Source organism: Moschus berezovskii, chromosome 8 (assembly GCF_049115385.1).
Source record: "Moschus berezovskii isolate FMDL1 chromosome 8, NW_MosBer_1.0, whole genome shotgun sequence".
Classification (NCBI taxonomy): domain Eukaryota; kingdom Metazoa; phylum Chordata; class Mammalia; order Artiodactyla; family Moschidae; genus Moschus; species Moschus berezovskii.
The window spans coordinates 57,641,044-57,662,813 of record NC_142467.1 but is presented as its reverse complement, the minus strand read 5'-3'; the positions used below and the strand labels follow the sequence as shown (position 1 = coordinate 57,662,813).

The 21,770-nt window shown below is 43.2% G+C and overlaps 1 protein-coding gene across 4 annotated transcripts in view; it reads left to right on the top strand.

Annotated features, from left to right (window-relative positions):
• The window catches only part of ARHGAP26 (Rho GTPase activating protein 26), a 563,256-nt gene that overhangs the window by 528,230 nt on the left and 13,256 nt on the right, over positions 1-21,770 (top strand). For 2 of the 4 annotated variants that reach the window (XM_088838588.1, XM_088838586.1), the window contains exons 21-22: positions 14,222-14,332; positions 20,396-20,487. In XM_088838588.1, coding sequence (XP_088694714.1) covers positions 14,222-14,332; positions 20,396-20,487 — 203 coding nt within the window. Of the gene's footprint in view, positions 1-14,221; positions 14,498-20,395; positions 20,488-21,770 lie in introns of all 4 variants that reach the window. The other 2 variants (XM_055428775.2, XM_088838587.1) reach the window with 2 other exon arrangements.

Sequence of the window (21,770 nt, the reverse complement as noted above, 5' to 3'; positions counted from 1 at the left end):
AGGTTGCCTATGGCTGGTTACAGGAGCAGGGCTTGGCTGCAAATGGCAGGAGGGACAATTGGGGGCTGATAGAAACATTATAAAACTGAATTATGGGTGATTATTACACAACTCTCTCCATGTTGTACATTTACAATGGATGAACTTCATAGTTTGTGATAATCCCTCAATAAAACTACCTTTAAAAATCCTGCTCTTCCAGGAATGCAAAACACAGTAAGTAAATGTTGATGATGATGATAGTATAGACAAGTAATAGTCAAAATTAAGAGAGGAAAAATATTAAATGACCATCACCACCTTGCCTGAAATGGACGTACACATTTTGTATTAGCTGATTTTGCTCTTTGGGGTAATTAAGTAGGCCTTGGGAAAATATATGCTGCATTTCTGCAAAAGCAAATGAAAAGATTGGTAACTGAGAACAGGAATGTTCAAAATGTGAGCCTTGTGGCAGTGAGGTACTTGAAAGTTTTAAATGGTGCCTGGACAACTTTTTCTTCTTCATTTTAACAATAATGAGGCTTTATTATTTAGAGTAGATTAATATAGCTGTTCCTGTTTCATTAAAAAGAACAATGTAGAGAAAAATGTTAAAATATTTTATATTTATATTATATTTTGTTCAGTCACTATGTTGTGTCTGACTCTTTGCAACCCCATGGAAGGGAAGTCTATGTCCTGGAAAACTATCTCCTGGAGTTTGGTCAAACTCATGTCCATTGAATCGACAGTGCCATCCAGTCGTCTCATCCTCTGTCATCCCCTTCTCCTCATGCCCTCAGTCTTTCCCATATATAATATATTATGTATGCTACATTATATATTAAAACATATACTATGGTGAAAAGATAGGAGGCTGGGCAACAGATGACTGAGTTTATGCAGCACTGCACAGTAGTCAGAAGGGAAAACACCACAAGTGAGCCACCAGAATTACAGACTGAGACACAGGAATCCTTCCAGTCTAGACCAACATACCTGTCTGCCTCCTCTCCAGGAACCAAATGTCCGAAATACCCCTTATGTGGTACTTGTTGGGCATAACCACCCTAGACAGGCAGACAAGCAGCTGCACGTAGAGCCATCGTGACAACCCTGAAGTGAGAGCTGTTTTTTTTTGTGATATTCTGATGTCTGGCTTCCTTGGCTACCAGAAGTCTTACCCAGCACTTCTGGTGGATCCACAAACCTCTACTAGTTGATCCTGTGGAGTTTCTGGGTTTTTTGTTGCTGTTTTCAGTCTTTTAGATATTACCAACCCCGAAGAAACTGACTAAGCACTCACAGTATGCAAGAGCTACAGGAACAGAGGCATAACTGCAGTGCAAAGCAAGGTCCAGACCAAAGAGAAATAGTCCTTAAGTTGTGATGACAGAGAAGCCTCAGGTGGGAGTTCAGATTCATATGGGCTTTGAATGGTAGATGGGCAGTAGTTAGTGGCAAGGGGAGAGACCTTCCGGGGGAGAAAAACATCATCAGCAAGAACATGGCAATAGAAAGCTTACAGCATGCCCACGGCACAAGTAAACCAGTTTGACTGGAACAGGGGTTGGAGAACGATGGCCCATGGTCCAAATCCAACCAGTTACCTTGTTTTTCTTTGTTCTTATTTTTACTTTATGGCTCATGAAGTAAGAATGGTTTTTACATCGTCAAACTGCTACATTTAGAACGTTTATATAACTGTGTAATACCGGTAATTTTGCCTCTTGTTCCACAAAGTCTAAAAAATATTTACTATGTGATGCTTAAGAAAGTTTGCTGACCTGGAACAAGTAATGACTCCAAAGAAGAGCACTGAAGATGTCTTGTGAAAGACATTCAAATATCAGGAATCCAAGTAGCTTAGAGAACAAGTGGAAATCATAAGCTTACAATTTTGGAAAATCTCAGAGTGAATCTAACTTCGAGCACAATTGAATCCAGGAGCCCAAATTATTATTTTAGTTGTCTCCTTTTCCCTCTTGTAAAAAGCAAAACAAAAAATTTCATTTGCAGAAAGATGTTTGCCATGTAATAGAAAAAAGGGCTCTCTGGTTATCCTTAGCCAATACATTTAGGTTTTGCATCCATGAAGAAGAGCATTCATATATTAGACCCCGTGGATGAACTGTGATCAGTTACCTGTCCATTCTTCACTCACTGTGGCCAGAAGGAAGGGGGTCCTCTGATTGACTAGCCTGGATCACATGCCTGCCTCTGCAGTAACATCGATAGGACACTGGATCCTCCTGTATTGCTTGGGGTCTAGAAGAACTTCTCCAAATGAACCAGAAGAAAAGGAGATAGAAAACTGGTGGACACAAGTAAATTGTAATTACATATTCCCCTCTAGTAGGGCAAGCAATTTATTCTACATGCAGTAGGTACTGGAGAGTTAATGAATAGGAAACAGTGTTCTCTGAACAACATTCAACAAGTTGTTATTAAGCTATGTGTTTAGGTTTGTGTGGTTAGGATAGATTAGATAGGGTGGATTGAAATGGTAAAAGATAAACCAGGCTAGGGATTTTATAATAGTCAAAGTGGGAAGGCTTTGGTCTTCACCCTAGAAGCAGTGGGGAATCATTGAGTGTTTTATGAAAAGAAATGATATGATCAGACTTGCATTTTGAAATGATCGCTAGAAATGGTTCTTTTTGGGTTAAACATCTATATTGAAATCTTGTTGACATTGTTAGTTGGCTTAGTCTCTCGTAAACTGTTCAGGGTAAATTTGGATCTACCTCAGATCTGAAAAAATAGAAATTTCAATTTTGTGAGATTAGAATTAATGGTATTTTGCTGTGTCTGTTTCCACTGACTTCTCAGTGGGTGTTTGGTTTTGGAGTATAAGAACTAGAGAATATAAAAATCATTTTCCTTCAGTTTGTTTTTGTTCACAGATGTTAAACCTCTTTTTTTACCACTGGAAAGGGTGACTTTGCTGGAAAATCATTTAAAGTTTTTTCCAGTCAAGTCAATAAGCTCCCCAGAAGCAAATGAACAAGGGGTGGAAATCACTGTGAAGCCCAGTGAGATTGCATTTCTTCGTTGCAGCCTGAGCCAGCCATTGTGGAAAATGAGCGTGGTCAAAGGGAGAAAGTGGGTTTTGTGCATGGTCACATCTGTGAAGCAAGGCCAGGGGTGGAAAATATAAATGGAGTAGGAAGACATTTGAGGAGGTTAAAATCAGATCAGAGACAATTTTCCACATGTTTAGACTAAAGAATAAACACTAGAATTTGAGAGAAGCCAGCTATTTGCTTGGGGGCGGGGGGGACAAGCAATGTCCAGTGGCCTTCACATTAAAGTCCATGTCTCCTTATCTCTCTGTTTCATGCGCCTTTCATGGTATCCGGACCAAGCATTGTACTGTGTAGTTTAATTTAATTATCCTGGATATTATCTTCAACAGAAGTGCTTTTTCTATTACTGAGAATTGTGAACATAGCAAAATATTTTAGGCTCCTTTTTCAAGGAATCCTCTTTCCCCAGGGTTGCTGTTAAGCTGAAGTATCTTGGGCCACCTCTGCTAATTTTAGATATTCCTTTGTTTTCATCAGTGGACATTTAGATTCTTATTAAGTCCTTTTACCTCCTTTTCCTCTCCCTAGTCCAAACAGGAAATATTCCCTGAAAGCAGACCATATAGAAAGGGATGCCAGATGGCCAATGACTTGAGGCAGTGTTGTTAACTTGTTGTCCAACCAACTCAGAATGCGACATTGGAGATGTCTCCCTCCTGGGGGGAAGGAAGACACCATTGATTTACTGTAATAATTTACCTAAAAAAAAGGTCTCTAGAGCAGTCAACACAATTTCTCAGTGAGGACAGAGGATGGAAAATTTAGTCCTTGCATATGGAGGGGCACTCAGTAAATATTTGTTGCTTGTATTTGACTGAAAAAGAAGAGAAACAGTAAAAACAGTTGGGAACTGCCAACTGTATTATGCAACCTAAGCCACAGATTGGTGTAACAAAGACAAAATTGTCATTTTGCCCCTTTTAAGCGTCCCTCCTCTAGAGAATAAAAGTAGCCATTTGTATGATTAGGGAGAACATTTCTTCTATTAACATGTATTAACTTTTTGGTTTTAAATGTAACATATTAATTGTAGAAAATATGGAAAACATTTTAAAAGCACAAAGAATAAAAATCACCCAGAGAATGCTATTAATATGCTTACTGTCCTTAGGTATGTCTTAAGATAGATATGTACATATTTTTTATTATATGGGAGCGTGCATGAGACATATACAGCTTCACAAATTGATCTTCAGCAGCTGCCCCCCAGTAAGAAGTACAGTGTTGCTGGGACCCCAGAGGAACCCACAGCTCTCACTTTCTCCTTCCCTCTAACAATCCTTTCCCTCTCTGTGGATAACTACTAGTCTGAAGTTTATAGTAATCAATTCCTTGTTTTTATTTATATTTTAGCTCTTCAATACAAATTCTAGGGGGCTTCCCTGTTGGCTCAGACAGTAAAGAATCCACTTATAATGCAAGAGACCCAAGTTTGATCCCTGGATCAGGAAGATCCCCTGGAGAAGGGAATGGCAGTTGTTATTTGCAACAGTAATGTCCCATAAAGTGACTGCAAACACGGGATTAGCAAATATCTAACTATTGCTCTTACAGGAAATACAGGATTAGGTTCCTACAGCCTCTGTTTACAATGTTTTTGTCAACTTATTAATCCATAACCTTGTTTTACATGGATTTCTATTTAAAGATACTTTGTTTAATATTACTATTGATTCATTAACATTCAGCTCAGGACCAGCAGGGCTGTAAGTTCTGCCTGAATAAAGCTTATTAAGCACATGTTTTCTTTGTGAGACATATCCCAGCCTTCTTGCACATAGGGACACTGCAGAGCTGGAACAGAAGGCAGAGCATCCCTTTATTCAACCTCAGCTGGGAATGTGCATGTTGGGTGACTGAAGTTTTTCATCATTCCATATGTGTCCACAAATGACTATGAAAGCACGTTGAGTATTGATTCTGGACTAACAAATAAATTTTAGCAAATAGGCGAATTCACAACTGCAGATCCACAAATGACTGACTTATTTAAGGCATTCATAAAATGCAGCATTTTGTTGTATTATTTTGAGTCTAGCTTCTTTTGCTCAATAGTTTTAAAAGTCATTCCTGTATAATAGCTGTAGTTTATTCATTTATTTTCATTATAGTAGAATGAACAATTTTATTAATATACTAAAACTATTTCTGCATTCTACTTTTGCTCAACTTTTAGTTTGTTTTGGGGTTTCCCTAGTTAGTGGCTCAGCAGTAAAGTATCTTCCTGCAATGCCGGAGATGTGAGTTTGATCCCTGGGTTGGGAAGATCCCCTGGAGGGGGGCATGGCAACCCACTCCAGTATTCTTGCTGTGAAAATCTCATGGACAAAGGAGCCTTGGGGGTGAGGGGTGGGGATCAGGGATCACAGTCCATGGGGTTACAGAGTTGGACACGACTGAAGCAGCTGAGCATGTACCCACTAGCTTGTTTCCAGTTTGTTTTTTTTTTACAGATAAACTGCTCAACACATTCTCATACATGTCTTTTGGTACACACATACACACTGTGCTCTAGGGTACGCATCTGGGAATGCACTGCTGAGTCACAGAGCGTGATAAATTATTCATTTTTGCTGAGTAATACCAACCTGTTGTCCACCGTGAGTAGAGCAGTTTACAGCCATCCTCCAACAACATATAAGAATTCCAGTGATTCCACTTCTTGTAAACACTTGGTATTTTCAGCATTTTGATGTTAGCTGTCTTAGTTGTTCTGGTAGGTGAGCAGGATCATCCCCCTGTGGTTTTAGTCTATGCTTCCTGCATTACAGAAAGTGTGAGCACCTTTCTTTGGCGATTTCTCTTCTGAAATCCCTGCCCAAATGTCTTGCCCATTTTCGACTTGGTTGTCGGCTTTCTCTTACTGATCATGATCAGTAGGAGTTCTCTGAATAGTCCGGTATGTGCTCTTTTTTAATGTGTTTATATGTTGTAGACCATCTTTTGCTGTCCCTTAACTTTGTCTTTTGATACGTAAAAGTTCTTATTTTAATATAGTCACATATATCGATACTCTGCTTGATGGTTAGTGCCTTTTATGCCCTATTGGATAAGTTTCAGTCCCAAGTTCCCAGAATTATTCCCTGTTTTATTGTTTGCCTTTGGCATTTAGACCTATCATCTGCTAGGAGACCATCAGTTAGGTATGATATGTGGAATTGATCGTGTCATTTTTTCCGTATAGATGTTCGATTATCCTAGCACGTAGTGGAAGAGTGCTTTCCATTAGTATTATAAAGTAATATAGGCTCATGATTTAAAAACTCAAAACAGTATAAACAAATGTAAAATTTTTAAAAGTGAATGTGCAGTCCATGCCTGTGGACTCTGTCCCCATTCTTAATCCCCTGAGGCAGTCTTTAAGAACTTTAAGACTAGTTTACAGAACCCGAGCTTGGAAGGGTGGCTTTAAAGCAGACTGGAGCTGTGCCTCAGGGCAGGAGAAGGCTGACGCCAGTGCGCTCTCGCTTTTCTGTTTGCTGCAGTGAGCGGTCTGTGTCTGCAGTGTCTTCATTATAGAGACTGACAGCTGTATTGCACTCGGTTTAGGATAGTAAGGCGATACCGGCATGTCTCTGCAGCCACTTCAGTCTTCAGTTCAGTCGCTCAGTTGTGTCCGACTCTCCGCGACCCCATGAATCACAGCACACCAGGCCTCTCTGTCCATCACCAACTCCCGGAGTTGACCCAAACTCATGTCCACAGAGTCGGTGATGCCATCCAGCCATCTCATTCTCAGTCGTCCCCGTCTCCTCCCGCCCCCAATCCCTCCCAGCATCAGACTCTTTTCCAATGAGTCAACTCTTCGCATCAGGTGGCCAAAGTGTTGGAGTTTCAGCTTCAGCATCAGTCCTTCCAATGAACATCCAGGATTTAGGATGGACTGGTTGGATCTCCTTGCAGTTCAAGGGGCTCTCAAGGTCTTCTCCAGTACCACAGTTCAAATGCATCAATTCTTCGGCGATCAGCTTTCTTCACAGTCCAACTCTCACATCCATACATGACCACTGGAAAAACCATAGCCTTGACTAGACGGACCTTTGTTGACAAAGTAATGTCTCTGCTTTTTAATATGCTGTCTAGGTTGGTCATAAATTTCCTTCCAAGGAGTGTCTTTTAATTTCATGGCTGCAATCACCATCTGCAGTCTTATGAAATAGCAAATGTTACCTTATAGATCCTTTGAAATGCTCCCAAAATGTTTCTGAGTTTCCTTAAAAATGGCTTCATAAATTGTGAGGTTATTTAGTTGAAAGGAAGTAAATACATTTTAAAAACCAGTTCTGATGTAGCTAAAATGTGATTTTGAAAAAGATTGAGGGGCATTAACAGGAAAGAATACTCCCCTTGGTAAGGACTGTGCTGCGTAGAGCACACTGTTCCGTTTCCCCTGCTGGTCCTTTTTCTCTTGAGGGTTTTCCCCTGCATGGAGTAACTGAACTGAGATCATTGTCTTTTTACTTACATTTTACCATTGCGTCTTTACTTACAATCCAGAGTTTTGCCCTCTACCTCGTATTTCTTTATTATTCTATGTGAGAAGGTTCAAATGATTGGCTTCAGAGAGCCTTAAGGATAACAGATTCTCTATTCTAAGATTTTGGATTTTATTTAATCTCAGAATTATATGTCTTTCCCAAAATACTCCATCTGGATTTGACACTTGTTTGGAACTTTAGAAAAAAAAATTTAAGCTAGAAAACAGAGCTGCTGCCCTGTAGACTAGTCAAGCTATTTTAAAAGCAAATTATTTAAAAAGCATTTTAAAAGCAATTGCATATAATTGCTAAGGCCTTAAGGGGATTTCACCAGCCAGTCTCATTAAAATAAGAATCAGGACTCTGTTATTGTCTGAATAAAAATATGTATTAAATTATATTAGATGAAGGGAAAATATCTGTAAATATTGTGCATACTTGTAATAGAAAAGAATACAGAAAAATGCATCTTGGGGGCTTGTGATTTTCCTCTTGTAAAGTCGTTTAGCACATACTGAACATTCAGGGCATAGATAAGATAGATGTAAAGAACATGTTCAAATTTCCAACAAATAGAAATTGGTTTTTGTGTCACCTGGGGCTTCCCAGGTGGTGACTCAGTGGAAGAGAATCCACCTGCAGGAGGAGGTGATGCAGTGCAGGAGGCACAGGAAACATGGGTTCAGTCTCTGGGTTGGAAAGACCCCCTGGAGAAGGAAATGGCAACCCACTCCAGTATTCTTGCCTAGAGAATCCCATGGACACAGGAGCATGACGGTCTACAGTCCATGGGGTTGCAAAGAGTCGGGCACGACTGAGTGTCTGAGCACTTTGTATCATTTACTCTGATACACCACTATCCAGTTTACTGGTATTCCTTTTGACCCTGTTTTCCAACTGAAGTTTGATTTTCCTTCTGTTTTTATGGCACTTTAAGGAGGACATAAAGAGGTATTTTCCAAAGAAGAAAAATTCCCTAATTTGGGATTAGATTAGATGGGACTTTACAAGTTTTCATAGGATTTTCTCTTGTCTCTCATTATAGGGGAGAAAGAGAAAGAAATGCAGGCCTCCTGCCTTGAGTTTAATAGCACCATCTGCTCCAAGTCTAATGGGGAAGGGAGACTGAGGGAGCAGTCAGTCCAGGCCTGAGATCCATGACCCAGAACCTGGCCTATAAGTCACAGACCACTGCCTGGCAGAGAGATGTCAATGTCAGTTTTGTGACCTCTCCCTAGTACGCTGCCAGCAAGACACTCTGGCTCCCCTGTGTACCTCATCCTTCCAAGTTAGTCTTGTCTTTGAGGATCCTACACTAAAGCAACCACCCGTCACTCCCTGTCTCTCTTGGGTGAGCCACATCACATGGCCAGGGGTCCAGCACCCCCCAGGCTGCGGTAGTCTGGCTCTTTCCATATGCCTATCTCCTTTCCCACTCGTCCTTCTTGGCAGAATGCCCTTTAGAAAATTAAACTTTGCTTCCAGATAGAAACAACACAGGAGAGGAATTGTATTCATTTTTCTGGAAATGCTAGGAAAGAGAAGAGTCCAAGGTAACTTTGTGGACTGGGTGGGGATGGTGGGGAAATCCATCTGATTTTTCAAATCAGTAATTCTCTTTGCTGGTGGGGCCATGGTGAGAGGGAAGGGGCAACCCCCATACGTTGCTGGGGGGAATGCAGTTCAGACTAAACTTTCTGCAAAGCTGTTTGCTAGGATGTATCAGGACCCTTCAAAAAGGCTGCTAGCCTTTGACCCATTAATTTAACTTCCAGGAATTTATACTAAGGAAATAACTGGAGACAAGCAGTGGTCTGCTACAAGAAAGTGAATTTCAGCCCTATTTCTTATGGCTGAGGGGGGATAGTAGTTCGAATGTACACAATAAGAAAAGAGTCACATAAATCAGGCTATACCATACAGTAGATGCCCCTGTAGGTCTGAGAATACTCTGGGGGGTTGTAGAAAGGCCTTCAGGGGGTCATCTACTAAGATTGTGGTTTTGAAATTATTTTTCTATCCTAACATCAGTTGCTTTTTAGCCTCATTAATGAGGAAAGAGTTTTATGATTTTTGGAATATATCAAAGGTTACTTAATGACAACAGAAAATGCTCACATGAAAAATGCATGCTACTATGTATGTAGTATTATCCACAACCCTCCCCTCGAAGAAAAGTGAAGAAATTTGTCAAGTGATTATCAGTGGCATAAATTATGTATGATTTTACTGCTTTTCTTTTGATATTTTAAAATTTCTTCATCATCTATAATTTTGCATATCAGAATTAAAGAAGATCAGCTTTCTTATTAATGGTCAGCTGGCTGCTTATCTTGTACCAGCTCAGGATTTTCCACTCCTGTGCTTTGGAGCCACGAGAGGGTCTGCCATATCTGTGATCAAACTGGGAGCCTGCTGGGACAGCCCTCTCCACAGCCCAGTAGGCATGCCCTGGCTGGTACATCAGATGCCCCATCAGTCAAGTGAGTCACCACAGAAGGGTGTCAAGCTGATGATATTGCCACACAACTGTACTTGAACTCTCAGCCACATCCCAGCATGATGCCAGGCCTTTGAGCCTTATCTTCCTAAACCATTATTTCTTCCCTGTCCAGTGAATGTCACAGGGACTGGCTGGGCTGTGTGACTCCTTTTGAGGACACCGTGGACCAGCAAACTAAAGCTGATGCAAGTCTTCCAGTTGAATCAAAACCAGACCAGCAAATGTTCCTTAAAGTTTAAGCTGTTGTTGCTGTACTTGGGCCTTGATGTGGGGGCCTGGCAGGACCCCAGGAATATTTAGGGTGAAAAATGTGCTAGGGCATTCAGCTGGACTCTGAGGTTGTGGAGAGGCCTTCATGGATCAAGTGCTAAGAGTGTAGTTATAAAATTATTTTCTTCTGTCCAAACATCAGTTATTTGTTATCTTTGGCCTCATTAATGGAAATAGAGTTTGAGAATTCAAGGTTGGAGATTTCAGAGCCAGTAATACCAAAGCTGGCCAGTTTTAGTTTGTTTTGTCTTGGATTTTTCACCATTGCTATTGTCGCTTTAAGTAACCTATCGCCAGACACTTCTGTGGTCAGAGGTTAAGATTATACAAATAGTCTTTGGCCATTATCGTCATCCCTGTGCATCTTATTTTCCACCTGTGTGTTCTCTGGGTTGCATCAAAACTGATATATAATGTGCTCTGTATTTCTTGGAGGAACGTTTATATGTTTACGTCATTCTGTTGCTACAAGCATCAGTCATTGTGGTATATAAGAGTGTTCAGTAGTATAGTTGACATTTGGTTTTATTAATGTGACTCTGGAGCACAAGCAAAGTATAATTTCAGTCAGTTTAAAAATCATAGAAGTACTGTGGAGTGTACATTTTATTATTGCGCTAAAATGTAGTGGTAATAAGTTCTAAATTAGAGTTATTTTATAGCAAATAAATGTTATTGCTATAACTAAAATGTAAGCCAACAAATAGAAAATCTGTTAGTTGTTAAAAAGCACAGTTAATAACACTATGGCAGTAGACATGGAGATTGATGAGTAACTTCTGATCATTGTGAATGTCCTGCATTGCAACCATTGTTGATGTTGTTCAGTCACCCAGTCGTGTCCAACTCTTTGTGACCCCATGGGCTACAGCACTCCAAGCCTCCTTGTCCGTCATCATGTCCTAGAGTTTGCCCAAGCTCGTGTTCATTGCATCGGTGATGCCATCCAGCAGTCTCATTCTCTGATGCCGTCTTCTCCTTCTGCCCTCAATCTTTCCCAGTTTCAGGGACTTTTCCAGTGAGTCATCTGTTCACATCAGATGACCAAAATACTGGAGTTTCACCATCAGTCCTTCCAGTGAATATTCAGGGTTGATCTCGCTTAAGATCAATCATAACCCCAGATAATTTCAGCCATGTACTGGGTCACCAAGAACCACTTAGATATCCAGGGTTGTGAAGAAACATTCATAGCCCACACTGTGTTCATAGACTATGTTCCCAGCTATGCCTTTAGCCAAAGGCATGATTCTTGGTACAGTTGAGGTAGGAAGCTGGAGGGATTTCCTGCTTATTGTTGTTTAGTCGCTGAATCACGTCCGACTCTTTTGTGACCCCATGGACTGTAGCCTGCCAGGCTCCTCTATCCATGGGATTTCCCAGGCAAGCATACATGCTGTTTCCTTCTCCAGGGGATCTTCCTGACCCAGAGATTGAACCTGCATCTCCTGCATTGGCAGGTGGATTCTTTACCACTGAGCCACCAGGGAAGCCCTTCCTACTTATAGAAGCCACTCAAAAAAAAAAAAAAGAAAAGTCTCAACAACTTTTAAATTATCCTCTACTGGCTACTAACCAAAGGAATAGACTAGTTCAGGCCTCTGGGCCTGGGTTGCTCTCATAAACCTCTAGACTGTCCCTGGTTAGAACCTGAGTTCCCAGGCTGGGCAGCAGTTGGAATAGCCAGGCCTTGCTAACTGGGTCATTACCTTGTGGGAGGGTGGGTGGTTATGGGAGGAGGACTAGGGAATGCCGGGCCTCTCTTAACAGCTGCTCTGTGGATTAACTAAGGACTGACTACCCAGTGGAAATAAGGCAGCACTTCCTCCCAGGACCCAAGACAGAATCAAGTGTGTGAACAGGTATTAAACTAATCATAGAGTAACTGATCCCTTAACTAATGAAGTTTACTTACTATCTTATAGTTGTTTTTTTATTTGCCTCATCTCGTGAAATACACTGTATGCTCTGCAAATCTGAGACCTTGGTAAATGCTGAATTGTATTCCAGTTATTGTCTTGATCACACTGTGTGTCCAATAAGTTAGTCATTGCTGGAATAATTGAGAAAAGAAGAGCCGTACTCTTCAAATGTAATCTCTTCTATTATATGAATTCTATCTGCTGTATGAATCTACCAGACGGAAGACTGGAGGCAGGATTGAGTATTTTGTTGGGATTTACAATGTGTTGAGTCTGTTTGGGTCTGTCTGTTGCTGCATTCCCATTTTCCCTTGCAAATGTAGTAGGCATCTGAAGGAAACTTGTAAATCAGTGGTTAAGAAGGTTTCTAGTGGATCTATAAAGAAGCTTGGCATAGCCTAGAGGACCAAAGCAAGTCCTACTCCCCAGAAGCAATGCATTGTGGCAGCAAGAGCCCTGTGCTTGGAGACGGCAGATTGGGGTCTGAACCTTGGCCCTGACACTTACAGCCTGAGTGTCTTCAGGTAAGCCTCAAATTGGCCCAAGTTCCCATATCTATGAAATGGGAATTATAATAACGCCCCTTGGCTAGATAGTTGGGTTAAATGAGATTCATTAATTTAGTGAATAATTATTTATTGAAAACCTCTTAGGCACTATTTTAGAAGTAAGAGGTACAGCAGTAAATAAAACGAACAAAAATCCCTGCTCATAGACTTTATATTCTAGAAATACAATACCCAGAGTGGCATTTACTAAATGTTTCATACAGTTAGTCTGAGGATATTCAACAAACTCACGCAGTGGGATTTTACTGTTCACTTCTGTAGGAATTGATGTTACAACTGTAGATAATTAAGGCCATTATTGAGTGTCTCATCTGAGTTGAAGATATCTCATTAAGTAGGACATTTATGTGTTCTTGCTAAATGCTGGAATGTTTAGACAGTGTGTTCCCTGGAACTGGATTCGTACAGTGCTTGGGTCAGAAAGGCCAGCCACCGTCCAGGGCTGCAGGTGGTGTGGCTGGGTGGTTTCTGCGTTGTTTGGGTGTTTGTGCTATCTGTGACTTAATGCGATTTTACATAGTTGCTAGTTGTTTGTATCATTTGTGAAATAAGTCAAAGGGCTAGCATGACTACTTAAAAACCACCAACCATGTTTTAGTGAGTGATTTCAACCTTTCCTGTCCAGTTTTATTATTAGCCACCCATCAAAGAACAAATTGACAGATTTAAGCATTCAGTTCATTTTTTCATTGCCTTCCATCTGGGACTTTTTCTTTGAGCATCAAAATGCCCAAAATCCTTGAAAAGAGAAAGAATAAGCCTGGAAAGCATACCTCCGAGGGACAACTGGGTGCTGCACGCGGTTGTGTGCCCTCTCCTGGGAGGTGTGTGTCCAGACCCATCCTCCACCCGCGATCACTTTCCTAATGCAGTCCTTCTCTGGGTCTCCAATGGCACACAGCCCATTTAGTTAAAAATGTAAACAGGAAATCATTTTCTGGTGGACTGGCCTGTGTGGCCCAAAAAAAAAAAAGTCATTTTTGCTGAGACACAACTTTCGAAACACATAGTGGTGGAAGCTGGAGACTGGTTATAAGCTAGCCCTGCCCCAGATAGAGGTCAGTGATAGGATGTGGGTGTGGGAACCCATGGATGTGGGTTCAGGGCATTTTTCACTGATGGCCAAAGTCACAACAGACACGACTGCGGAAGCTCCTATCACGTAGAAAGCAGTTGTTCTGTGGGGCAAAGAGACACGTTAATACTCTGAGGAATTCCAGAACAGGCATTACTTGGAAGACACGGAGGTTTGGTCTGGAGAAATGTGACTTGGCACTGAAGACACAGTCTGGGTCCAGTGTCCCTCCGGTCTCTGCAGCTCCCTGTCATCGGCCTCCCCTGAGCCCCCTGTGCCCCCGCTGTGGTTTCCCCGTGTGCTGACGAGCATTTTGGTGGTTCTGTCTTGCAGCCCCCCGAATCCAAGCCCAACTTCGCCCCTCTCGCCATCCTGGCCCATGTTTTCGGCGCCATCCAGCCCTATGCCCACTCCATCCACGTCCAGCGACTCATCCCCCATCAGGTCTGTTGCAGGGTTTGTTTGCTTTTTTGTTGCTGCCGTTGTTCTCTCATTGGCTTGGTCCTCTCTTCATGCAGTGTTCAGCCTCCTCGTCAACTTTGTTCCCTGCCATCCAAACCTGCACTTGCTTTTTGACAGGCCAGAAGAAGCAGTTCGCGAAGACTCCAGGTAAAATCACGGATGATGATCACTCTGTTCCTGGTTATCCAAAGCTGGTCAGGGATTCCAGCCTCAGAGACCAAAGCTGGGAGGGACCATTTGCATGAACCAGCATGGCATTTTTCATGCCCCTCTGAACCCTTCCTCCAGTTCCTAAATTTATCTGTGGTGCCTAGAGTTTGGGGAGAGAGTGCTTCTTGAAAGGGCTCCTGTTTAGATTGCTCTCTGAATCAGGAGGCTCTCTGTGCTTTAGCACAAGATAATTTCAAGGGGAACAGTGCTGAGACACGTGCCAGCCTTTTCTTCCCTCATTTTTATCAGGTAGCATCATGCAACATTTATTGGTGTAGTTGAGTTTATGGCCATGAATATCGATAGCTAGATGATGAGACCCAGACCAGTTAGGAGAGAGACAAATTTAATACAGAATAAATTGTTCCTTCCCTTCCATGCAGTCCCAGGAACCCTCATGCTCCCAGCCTGCGTCTATCTCCAGGTGTCATGAACCCTTAGCTCTTATGGGAACAAGTAACACCTCTTTCTGAGGGTTGACCTGATTCCTCCCTCCAAGGCCCAGGCTGTAGTTTTTCCCTGCTTTGATGACACGCAGACTTAATTCTTTGCATTTGAGTTATTTGGATAAAAGAAGCTGTTTAAATGCTACGGAAGAATTCATGAGGATGCTGCAGAGTCTGTCTGCATGTATGTCCCCAGCATGTGTGCATCTTGCACTGACAGTCTCTGCTTTCAGACAGCCAGCCAAAACACAGAGCCTAGTTATAAGCTTCATCAGCACTTCGGGCCATGGCAGTGTTAATCTTTTACTCATAGCTGGTTTTCTCCGAGGGGTAGGCCCAGCAGAGAGGCTTAAATAATCATAAAGCTGTCTCACTTTAAAAAAAAAGAAACACCATGCTATTTATACATATGTACATACATACATGGGTGCTTCCCGGGTGGCACAATGGTAAAAGTCTGCCTGCCAGTGTGAGAGATGCAGGTTCAATCCATGGGTCAGGAAGATCCCCTGCAGTAGGAAATGGCAACCCACTCCAGTATCCTTGCCTGGAAACTTCCATGGACAGAGGAGTCTGGCGGTCTACAGTCCATGGGGTCGCAAAGAGTTGGACACAGCTGAGCACGTGCACACACGCACACACACACACATTACTTTATTCTCCTCCGGGCACTTGCATATCTATCATTACATTGTATCTTCACGTGAGAATGAGAGAAGAAATGGCCTGAACCCTACTACAGAGAAAGAAAACTAACGCACAGAGAAGTGACTTGTACACAATCCCATGACTTTTGAGATCCAATCCGGAATTCAGGACTTCTTGCCCTCAACCAGCACTCTTTCCTCTAAATACATGGGTAGCCCCAAATTTGAGTTTTCATGCTTCACAGCCCAATAGCCTGGCCTGCTTTTCTAGGTCTTATGTCTAGCTTTTTCCTTGAAAATGAGAAAGAGAGAGCTTTTCACTATATCCTTTTATCCTCACCCTGGGAATAAGGTAAAAATTCAGATTATACTTTGCTTGACACTCAGATTATCTCCTAATTATTTCTTAGGTACATTCTGGGAGATGTTAACTTTCTAGGACACCAGATATATGGCTTGAATTGTTCTGGTTAGATCATCGATTGCCCCATGAAGACCTGAACCAGAGCCAAAATGTGGCTCCTTCATTTTGATCAAAAGAAAGTAAAATCTTCAGAACATTGGCCCTTGAATAGAATGGGTTGGGAGACTCAGAACAGTAGAATCGTTCAGCTAAAAAAAATTGAAATGTGCTCTGCTTTGACAGTTTTCATTTTTTTACGTCTCTAAGCTTTGGGGCCCTATTGCCTGTCCAGTATCTCCACCTCTCTACTCCTGTCACCCAGAAGTTCCCAGGTTTTACTCTTTTAGCTATTCCTTTTCCAAAGTATTTCCAGATTGGCAGAGGAGAGTGGCAGCAGAATCTGCATACCCCATGTGACTGGGTTCATGGTTACTCAGGACCATTCACTCTGGCCGTCTTTGTAATGGCACCATTTGGATGATGCTGTTGCACAACCCTGTAGGACACTGCCATTTTGAAATAGGCAGGACACAGTAGGACTTAACAATTGGCTATCACTGAGCTGACCATGTGTGCCAAAGTGAGCATGGATGGGAACACAGCTGGGAGCCAGCCAACAGAGGGCAAAAATCCCATAATTGCTATTGCAATATGCAGCCAAGAGGTGGGGGCATGTACCCATTATTCAGGTCCAATGAACCATTCCCCCAAATCCACTTCCAGAACATGAAGTTTCAGATTTCCTTCCCTAGACAGAGCTTTTAAAAATAAAAAAACTTAATTAGACCTAATTAATGGGCCCGTGAACTTCTACATAAACGTCTTCTCTGGAAGAGGTTTGATCCCCACTCTTCAAAGCATTGCTTTGCTTGTTAGTTCAAGCTCAGGAATGAAGATGCCTTTCACAGCACAGCAGAGAAAGGGGACTGGAGGAGTTTTCCCTTTCCTTTCACTTATACTTCCTAGAAAAGCTCCCCACCCCAAATTAATTCCTAACTTGGAATCACATAAGGGCTCCTGGAAATTATGCCAAAATGATCAGACTGTTGCATCTCGCCAGTCTAGTTGAGTCCACCTCCCTGGACAGTGCAGATAGTGGGTTGTCATTTTGCAGAGCTTTCAAGGGCAGTTGAGGGAAACTCCTCTGAGTGCTTTCCTGGCCCTGTGCCATGCTCAGAGGCAAAAATTAAAAATGAGCTAGCAGAAGGTTCCAAGCTTGTTTGTGCCCTTGAAGGCCCCACTGAGGTCTGAAGGGCACCATCACAGAAGAGTCACAGGCACCCCAGGCTCTCTGTGTCCAGGGTAGAGGTGCTCTGCGGAGAATAGGGAGCAGAAGAACCAAAGCGGAGATCTTTTATTTATTTAATCAGAGCCAAAGCCTACAAACAAAACCTGTGTGCCAACAGGATTTGTTTTGGTAGAAACCCTACCTAATGCAAACCGCTCAGGGCTTTTGATAAGGAGAGAGTGTGACATGGGACTCTCTGGGACTCAGTGGGACTCAGGCTAGCAAACTCTAACAAAGAGAAAACTTTCCCCTGTGTAGGGCTGCCAGATTTAGCAAATAAAATGAAGATTCAGAATATCCAGTTATATTTGAATTGTAAACCACAAATTTTTTTTTTAAATATATCCTGTGCAATATTTGGGATATACACTAAAATAGTATTCCTCGTTGATCTGAACTTCAGATTTAACTAGCAGCCTTGTGTCTTATTTGCCAGCCCTCGTCCTGGGGAGCAGGAGTAGTTCCTTTTAGAAGCAGCCCTTGTATCATTTCTCCCATTCTTGGTGCACGTGCCGTGGAGGTAGGAGGAAGCCCTCTTGTAGACTGTCAGTCACCTCTTAATTTGAAACAAAAGCAAGATTCTCTCCTGACCTTTGTTCTTATATTTAATATGCTGCTTTATTGAATGTTATCGTTATTAAATCCCCCAAACCAGGTATAGTGGAAAATTTACTCCTCTTGAAAGACAGTCTTGGGCATCTGAGGTATTCCCCCTGTTTCCTTCCTGCCAGACACCCCAGTTGATTTCCCTGGCTTGTCCCTGTTTTGTTCCGTTCCTTGTATTTGAGGAGGTTAATAAGTAACCTCTATGAAAACCCAGCCAGAGAAGCTGGCTTGCCTCAGATGATTTTTGCCTCACTTTTTATCTCCCCGTCCCTGGTCCCTGTCCTCTCCGCTGACCTGCTCTGCCCCGTCCTCCAGGGACGATGACCCTGGCTCGTGGCCACTGCATTCTCCTTCCACGTTCATGTCATTGCAGGCTTCACTTGCCTGTCTGTATAGAATTTTGTTTAACATTTTTCACAAGCAGATGCTCTCTGCTCCCCATTCCATCAAAAGCAAGCAAACAAACAACAACAAAATAAAACAATAAAACCTTAATCCCGCGTTGGCTGTTTGGCCCTTGGTGGTCAACACGTAGACTTGGTTTCGTTAGATCCACAGACTGTGCCCCTTGTCCTGAACTTAATCCTAATCCTAATGATAATTATGCAGGAGGAGCTGGTTTCCAGCTGGAGCTGATACATTCTGAAGGCTCTTCCTCCTTTCACTCCCAGCAAACCCACTTCGTGTTCTCCCACTTGCCCAGTTTTCTCCCACCCAGTTATTATTTCCTGGTTACTAGAAGACCAGAGAAAACACCAGTAAGCTGCACCTCAGCAACAAATTCTGAATAGCCATTTATCCACACAACAGACCCGTTATGTCACCTTTCGTTCAATTTTCATGGAACCAAAACTAAAAGTTTTAAATGCCTGGCCATGGTATAGGTTTCCAAACATCCATGATGCCTCTTTCCCAGAGGGAAGCTGGACTTGGTGACTCCAAGAGTAACAGTTCTGCAGTGATCGAAAGTGCCCTGCTCCTTCTGATCATGTCTGGATTTACCTGAGACCATTCCTCTACTAAATCTCACTCAGCCACTCGAAATGGAGGTTTAGCCTCCCTGGGTCCTTGAGGCCCTCCATTAGCCAATAAAGGTAAATCAAATAATACACATCTCTTGAATAATCATCTAACCCACAGGACTACTTGCTCTTTGGCTTCTCTGCCCTGGAGCCCCTAAATATGCTTCCTCAGATAACTTAGAAGAAGAAAGAGGTTGCTTTCAGCAAATGAAGAGCCAGCCTTTGACTGCTAAACATCCATTTTCTTACGACCTTTGAGAAGTCATGGATCCATTGGAACTGGTTGGATATCAAAACAAAAATTGATTTAACAGTGCTTGCAACTTGTACTCTAGAACATGGGCTGGGCTCACAATCTGTAGCCACTGGGTCAAATCCAGCCTGCCTCCTGTGGCTGATAAGTATAAAGTTTTGCTGGAACATAGTCACACTCTTTCATGTACATCTTGTCTATGGCTGCTTTCATGCTACAATGCAGAGTTGAGTAAAAGCAGCAGAGACCGTATGGCCCACGAAGCCTAAAATGTTTACTGTCTAGCCATTTACAGAAAGAGTTTGCCAACCCCTGCTCTAGAAGAATGGTTCTTAGCCCTCATTGCTCATGAGAGTCACTTGGCGAGCTTTATAAAAATACTGATGCTGTTATCTGCAAGTCAGGGTGGAACCCAGACATCTGCATTTTTTGAAGTGATTCTGATTCACAATGAGTGTCAGTACTCCTTGAGTGAGAAAGGCACAAAATGCCACAGTGTCCTTTCTCCCTTCTTCATCCCCACACACGTGTACACACGTATGTCATACACACACACACACACACACACACACACATGCTCATGCCCACACCTTATCTGTTCCCCGTCCTGCCCTGCCTTGCCCTGGGGGTCTGGGAGTTCCAACTCTGGAATCCTGCTCCACCAGCCCAATGAGAAAGAAGTAACATCTGCAGGAGCTAACGTCAGCCCTGGGCCTGGAGCCCAGACCCATCTTTGCTTGAATTTCTCCTTTTCAACTCCTTGAGCATTGCGGCTTTTAGCAGGGTCTGCTGGGAGTGTCCTCAAGAGCAACTTGGAAGTTCTTTCCTGCCTTCACTTCCCTACTCCCCAGCTAGTCCTGCTGCCCATACGGGGCCCAGCCTGCCCTCCTAGCTGTTCAGCTCTTATGACTCCCGGTCAAGTTTTGACTTGGCATAAGATGACCCCACAAGAAGAGTGGTTTTCCCAGGCTTACGGCTATTCTCTGCCTATTTCTCGTTTTTACTCTGGTGACCTTTGTGACTTTCCTACCTCATGTTTTGCCATCTGGCTGCCTTGTCAGGCTCTTCCCACAAGAGAGGACTAGGCCGCTTGCAGGGAAGGGGAGGAAGAGAGATGAAATATCTTGCAGAAGGTTTTTTAAAAACGCTAATTAAACTGTTTTCCCCCAGCACACCATTCCGGAAGGCAAAAGCCTTGTATGCCTGCAAAGCAGAACATGACTCCGAGCTCTCATTCACAGCAGGGACGGTCTTCGATAATGGTGAGTTTTTCAAAGTTGCTTTCTACCTAAGGAAAATTTCCATAGAAGAGGTAAGACTGTGTATGTGTGGGGGGAGGGGGGGAGGCGGGGGCGGGGGTTGTCTTCTCCCACAATGAGAGAATAGTGGCAGAACTCAAGGAGTCACTAGTCACTGTCAGGAGAGGATGAGTGGAGTCACCTCACTGTGACAGGGCAGTGTCAAGGGGATGTCATGGGCATTGAATGCGATGGTCTTTGCACAGGCTTTTAGCATCAGGGGGCTGGACAGAACAGGGAGACAGAGCAGTGGAGAACAGGAATCCTGCAAGTGGGCAGAAGCTCTGGGTGGGGTGCTGCGGCTGCAGGGGCTATGCCTGTCTTCTGGGATTCCAGCATATTCACTGTCCATGGCAGGTGAGGCCGGTTTCTGAGATGGTCTGGTGAGCTTGGGGCAGAAAAGCTGTGCTGCATCCCCTGCTCGTCCTTCCTCCGTTCCCGGGAGTGGGACATTGACCCCAGAGTCAAACCACCCCTGCCAAGCGCCAGCTGTCCTGCACAGGCATTCCTGCAGGAAAATGGATTCAGGCACCTGCCCCAAGGGTCTCGGACTTGCTTGATGCAACATTTCCTTGTTCCATTTGTTTGTATTCCTCCCTCAAAAAAAAGGGAATATTTTTAAAAATGAAAATTGATGGAGTTGATGTCCCAATGTGTTATAACTTATTATTGGCCTTGAGAGAAAAATCAGGATTCTGGGGAAAGGCCCAAGTTTCTGCTGCAGCTGAGATTTCCCCAGATGTAGTTCTCTTTGGGGGTTAATCCCTCTAGATGCCTGGGTGAAAGGGTCTGTTTGTTTTGCTCAAAGGAGGAAGCAAAAACCAGCTGCCTGGTTTCAGGAACTGGACATGCTCTGGGCTTCCCTCCTTGACCTTAGGTGGGGCGGGGGCAGAGTTCCCCGGCAGGGGTGAGTGAACACTGCCCCGCGCTCCTTACCCGTCCTGGCCGCACAGTCCTGCCTAGAGCTGGACCACACCTCCTACCACCTGCCTGCACTGGACAGCCTGAACTTGAGATTCAGGCCACTGTAGCGTAATCCCTGGCTTGACCACTTGATTCTGTGTGGCCTGAAGCAGTAACTTAACCTCTCTGTGCCTCAGCCCTCTCTGTCATAGAAAGAGAACAGATGGATGTGAGAGAAGATTGAGATAGTGTGCGTGACGTGTTTAAAGTAGTACTCAACACACACTAAGCCCTCAGTGTCTTGCTGTTGTTACGATGATCATCATTTCACTACGTCTGTTTAA